The 6,230-nt window shown below is 32.0% G+C and overlaps 1 protein-coding gene across 1 annotated transcript in view; it reads left to right on the top strand.

Annotated features, from left to right (window-relative positions):
• The first annotated feature begins 235 nt into the window (after positions 1 to 235).
• The window catches only part of LOC106459486 (beta-1,4-N-acetylgalactosaminyltransferase bre-4-like), a 77,528-nt gene continuing 71,533 nt past the window's right edge, over positions 236 to 6,230 (top strand). Inside the window, exon 1 of the mRNA XM_013919109.2 lies at positions 236 to 1,197. Coding sequence (XP_013774563.1) covers positions 552 to 1,197 — 646 coding nt within the window. The 5' untranslated portion in view covers positions 236 to 551. The remainder of the gene's footprint in view (positions 1,198 to 6,230) is intronic.

Genomic DNA, 6,230 nt, shown 5'->3' with positions numbered 1-6,230 from the left:
GGTATGTAATAAACATAAATAAAAGCTTAATTTTTGAATTAATGTTATTAGTAATGATCTGAAGATTTTTGTGTCTAAAGTGGGAAATTATATCGTTAAATTTGTATGAATTCAATGTGTCTATAATATATTGTATGTAAAAATACAATACTATATTTCTTTTTCGGCCGTTAGAGGGCGACGTAAAGGTCCCGTGATTTGCTATTTGAAGGTTGGTTAGATATAAATGGAATTACGAGAAGCTATCAGGGAAGGAGGGCGACACTCTCGTAAGCTCCACGCATTTTTCACGGATAGCCTTGCTTGTTCAATATCTTTCACTGTGCTGCTGCAAGTTGAGGATGCGGGTTACCATGGCAACCTTATGGTCGATAAGTGGCTCCTTGATGTTCGAGAAGTTCTAGTTGTGACAGTTCGGTTGTGTAGACATGAAGACAGAAAGTCTTTATTCCTGTTTATTGAGATATATATTATCGTGCCTCTATTAGACTTTACTAACTGGTGACTGTGTTTAATGAAATAATTTTAAGTCAGAATATAAATTAACTTTCATGAAGTTCAAAAGAGTGCATGTTCCGAAGGTGCGGCCGCTTATGAGAAGATCTTTAAAGCGTGCACTGCGACTGATGCCTTCAATGTTACTTCTTCTCTTCGTCTTTTGTCTGATTGTTGTAACTCTTCTTCAGATTGCTGTTATCCATGTGCACAGACGCGCACAGTACGTACCGAAAGAGCAGAGTGTTCCCGTAAATACACTTTCTCCTGTACAGAACAAAGTGAAACCAACAAATGTTGTTGTTAAAATACCTAAGCCAACTCGGAAGCGGCAAGAATCAATGAGGATAGCCGCTATCTTGGACAACAAAGCTCCGTCCATCAGTAATAACAAGCTGATTCTTCAAACACATACAAATATGGCCCGGTTACTACAGATCGTACACTTAATATCATCTAAGAGAAACCATCAAATCAGGACGTCAAAAACAAAAGAAAGCAGTTTCGAAAAGAAACTGGTATTCAAAGAGAATAAAATTACAAACCAGACAAAAAAAAGGTCTCACCTAGGTAATTCATTAAAATATATAAATGTGTTGGGCAACTCAAAAAAGAAAACAACTCTCAACGTAAATCCGAAAGAAGGTCCATTCGGTTTAAAATCTGCAACTATATTGTGCTCTGCTGTGCCTTCTGGTATAGGTAAGAAGTTCAATTGGTATCAGTTTCTTTGTTATAAGGCTAAAGAGAAGCTTGACGCTAGAACTTACTGATGTTTCTCTGAATCATTTTAATTGGAAAGATAACGTAATTAGTGTTTAAAATATACATATCAACACTAACTTTAGTGCAAGTTTAAAGGTTTAAAGAAGGCTTAAACTGAAGATGCTAAAGATTCTAAGCTAAGAAATGTGTAACTATGAAGCAAAAACTTTAAGAATCTAATGTAGCTACACTATACCAGCAAAGGCCTAGTTAATATATGTTTCGTATTCTTTACCATATAGGTGCATTTAGTTATTTCTAATGAGAATGCATATAAACGTTCTGGGACAGTAAAAAGTGAATGTAAAATAAAATTGGAATGATTTTCGACAACAAAATTGTGAACCTCAGTTTCAAATGGAAAGCAACTGCATTTGTATGTTTCTACAACAGACAGTTTCTGTCCATTTGAAACTTAGGTTCATTATGAATACTCTGCATAAATAACCTATCAGAAATTGTGATTTTCTTAGTGCTCAAAAACACGCCATCTCTACTTACTGAATAGGCTATCCTAAGTAATTCTTTATTTGATAACATGTAGAGTAATCTAAACAATAATTCATGTAAAAAAAGTATAAAAATCTTGAAAAATAACCAATTTGCTAATGAGTACAACACTAATTAATAAACCACTAAAATGCACGGGATATTTGAATTTATTATTTTTCGAAAACAAATATTTCTACATCAATACAAAAATATGCTACGTTGTTTGTTTGATACAGGCCTAAACTGAGAATAATAATAACAATCAAACGATCAGACGTCAGTTTCTGTTTTGTAGTTGGTTCAGTATTTTGAGAAATTTCACAAGTTAGTTTTAAAAGATGTAGAAAAAAACGTAGCATATAATAAAAAATATGATAGAAGCCACTAAATTTAAGTCATTTTAACCTCACTTTTTCTGCCTTATACTTCTACTTGTATAAAGTATCAAATTTCAACTTAGCAACTGAGTTGCTAAGGCCACGCTCAATCATAAATTCTAAGGAAAATAACCGCCAATAAAAGACGATAAATTATAACTATAAAAAATGACAATATTGATTAAACTAAATACATAAAGAAGTGGAAGTTTATATGAACAGCTTATATTGTTCAACTATAATTCTTCATTTGCTAACATATAGAGTAATCTGAACAATGATTCATGTAAAAAAGTGCCCTCTCCAGTGGCAGAGCGGTATGTCTGCGGACTTACAACGCTAGAAACCGGGTTTCGATACCCGTGGTGGGCAGACCTCAGATAGCCCATCGTGTAACTTTGTGTTTAATTTCAACAAACAATGTAAAAAAAGTATAAAAGTCTTGAACAATAACCTATTTACTAATGAGTACAACACTAATTAATATTGACTAGAAATGTATTGTTGTTTTTTCAAGTTATGTTTATAAAAACGTGGAACTTTTATCCACATTCATATTTAAATGTCCCCCGGTGGAACAGTGTTAAGTCTACGGATTTATAACACTAAAATCAGTTTCGATTCCTCTCGATGTACACAGCAAATAGCTGATGTAGCTTTGCTATAAAATACACAATCCACATTCGTGTTTAAGTATTATTTCATATCTGTTAAACTATAATGCACCTAATGACATTTGACGCAGCTACTTTCCGGTCATTTAATGAACCTTTTCTGAGAGAGCTAACTTGACTTATTTCATAAGATTTTACTTGACACAATTACTATCTAGTCATTTAATGAACATTTTAGTTTGACTTTGTTACAGGTAGCAGACTTTTTAAATAATATAAAAATAAATCACTAATTTAATGGGAAAAAATATGCATGAACAGTTTCGTAATTTCTCACTTCTTGAAAACTTCGTTCGCCGGTGGGACAACAGTAAATATATGAACTTACAACGCTAAAATCCAGGGTTTGATTCCCCGCAGAGTACACACGAGATATCCCAATGTGGCTTTGTTCTAAAACAATCTTGAAAGCTTGTAATTTCTGTAACATATAAATTATTTCAATTTGGTACGCTTCTTACAACAACCGAATATCCCAGTTATTTTTCTTTTTTAACTCCAAACGAATTAATTTGCTCACTAAAAATGAGCTCTTGGCTATAGGAAACGTAGTTGTGTTTTATTTTTACATTTAATTTTTTATCGAAAACCATAACTTTTAGTTGTAGTTGCAACGTTTAAAAAGTATTTAATGGAAGTTTGATGAGTGATATAGCTTTAATCACCCTTATAATTTTCTAGTCAAAAACCAGAAATATGTTTACATTATTGATCAGGTTTGAAAGTAATGTGAAAAAAAGTGAACGCGACCCACTAGATTACTGGATCGTGTTTTTTGTTAAGGGATGAGAAAAGTAGAGGATATCTTGCTTTCACTGAAGATATACATCTATCGAGAAACGAGAGAATCGCTTCAGAAGGACGGGAAAACACGAGAAAAGAATCAGAAAACTTTAGGGGAACTTTCATTGTTTTAACATTGTTGTATTTCAAATTCTCACCCAAATCTGCACAATGATATTTGTACATAACGAACCCTAATTTTGAAATGATAGACTCGAGGGAAGGCAGCTAGTTAATAGCACCCACCACCAAGGTTTGGGTTACTCTTATATAACTGAATAAGCGCATCAGACAGTCACTTTGTGTACACCCACAACCTCAATGTGTGGAACGCGATTTTTCTGCAAGGGGACGCGAACATTAAACCCTATGACCACTAGATCTCGCTCAACCCATTTTCGCAAGAAAAGACAAATAACAAAATTTGAAGTTAATTGAGAAATCACCAAATATTAAGTCTAAAATATACCATTCTATATAAAATAATCTGAATAAAAATGAGGAGAAAACTAAAAAAAAGATTTGTTTGTTTGTTTTTAATTATGCACAAAGCTACACAAGGGCTATCTGTGCTCTGCCCACCACGGGTATCGAAACCCGGTTTCTAGCGTTGTAAGTCCGCAGACATACCGCTGTGCCACTGGGGGCTAAAAAAAAAGAACAAAGAATTAGAGCAGAATGAAATTTATTAGAAACAACTGACTATAAAAATAATCTCGAAAAGTTTGCGAAAGTAGTCGTGTGATAAAACATTTTGATAACTGTTCTCAATTTTGGATTGTTTTTTTCAAGCACAATCAACAGTCAGAATCGCATATAGCAGTATTCCTACTATAAGTTCATACGTTAGTCTAAGAGTCACTTTATGGAAAGATGGCATAGTGATAACGTAATACAAGCAACATTGACGTTAGTGCTTAGTTTTTTTTTATAACTTTCGAATTTTTTACGAAGCTCAATACACAACTATTATTTAAAAAAGTAAAATATATAGAAGTACTTGGGTGATAATCATTTTACCTATAGTATGATGTAATTTTTTAAAATGACCGAAAAACTACACTGAAACGAAAATAGTTACATTCTATGCTACTTTTCATATCGTGACAATTTACAAACCCCGAAAAGACAAAAATCTAGTTTATTACACAATCAGGAAAAGAGGTACATGTATAAACAGGAAGATCGCTACACAGGTTGCCAATGAGAAGGAAATAAATTGATAGAAAATTACAAAACATTTAGGTAGGTATTAACTAATAAGCATACAGCTAGATTAATTAAAGAAAGATAACCTGGTGTGTAGATAGGAAAACAAAGAGCTGTTTAGTAATAATATATAAAATAAGTAGATGGAGTGGTTTTAAAAAAGAGAGATAGAATATTTTATAGACAGACAGAGGAACTGACAAGTTATAAGAAAGTTACTTACATGATTGTAGATGGTTAATTCTGAGAAAGATAGATATATTAATTAAAACTAAAAATAAAGAGCAACGAATGAAATATTGTAAGTAGATAAGTTTTACACTGGACACAATTATTGCAATTAGTGATAAGTAAGGAGTTAATAGGTGAAAAGCTTCCAAACCTGACACATACCCAAGCGATGGCGAAGTAATTAAAGGTTGAGAAGTTTAAGATTTTCACATACACATTGCCACCGATAGCCAACCAATTAATAGGTAATAAAATTTTAAACTTAATGCATACATTTCAAGTAAATGTTACTTTACTTGAAGAATAAATTTAAAACAATAACCTCAGAATAAATGTTGATTAATTTCTAAACTTAATACATACATTTTTAAGGTAATAATTAGGAATTAATTGTGAAAAGTTTCTTAACCTGAAATATAAGTTTCAAAAATAACTAACAAACCAATTTTTGAAGTACTTTCCAGTGTTTTCTTTAAAACTATGTTTATTCAAAAAAACTTCCTGCAAGTTAATATGGTTTCGAGGTAATATTTTATTTATAACGGCTTTTAAATCGGTTTTCTATAGAAATCTTAAGCCCAATTGCTTCTTTTTTTTTAGAACATTCTGTTATATTGTAAATGTTTGTTACAAATTAAAATTTTCCTAAATAATGTTTTGAAATGATATTTCAACGAAATAAAAGCCACATGATGAATCACGTCTGTCAATATACTGTTTTAAATCCGAATGACCTATTAGTAGCCAGCTACCAGTTCACCATTCGAACATCCGAAGGCCAATGATCAATGACCAAGAAACCAAAAAAATTGGTTACCTTGGAAATAATGTGTGATGTATACATAATACAACTAGACAATGTTCTTTTATAATTAGTACATGCGATGTCTTCTTTATCGTATTGTTGCTAAGTGCTCTGTTTCATAACAATGAATAAAATAAACTTGAAAACACAAAATATATATAAGATATGATTATTTAAACCGAAAACGTTACTTGCATAGAAATATATAACCAATTATGCTTCTTTTCAGTGAGAACAATTTAATTATTACAGACGTTTCCACCGTGCCAGAATATGTTCGGTGTAACAAATATATCCTTATAACCGCATAACTACACCTAAATTCAAAATATCAGTAACAAATTTAAAAGATTTTTCTCATGTGTGTGTGTTTTTCTTATAGCAAAGCCACATCGGGCT

Source organism: Limulus polyphemus, unplaced genomic scaffold (genome assembly GCF_000517525.1).
Source record: "Limulus polyphemus unplaced genomic scaffold, Limulus_polyphemus-2.1.2 Scaffold616, whole genome shotgun sequence".
Lineage (NCBI taxonomy): Eukaryota > Metazoa > Arthropoda > Merostomata > Xiphosura > Limulidae > Limulus > Limulus polyphemus.
This window is presented reverse-complemented; position numbering and strand designations above follow the sequence as displayed.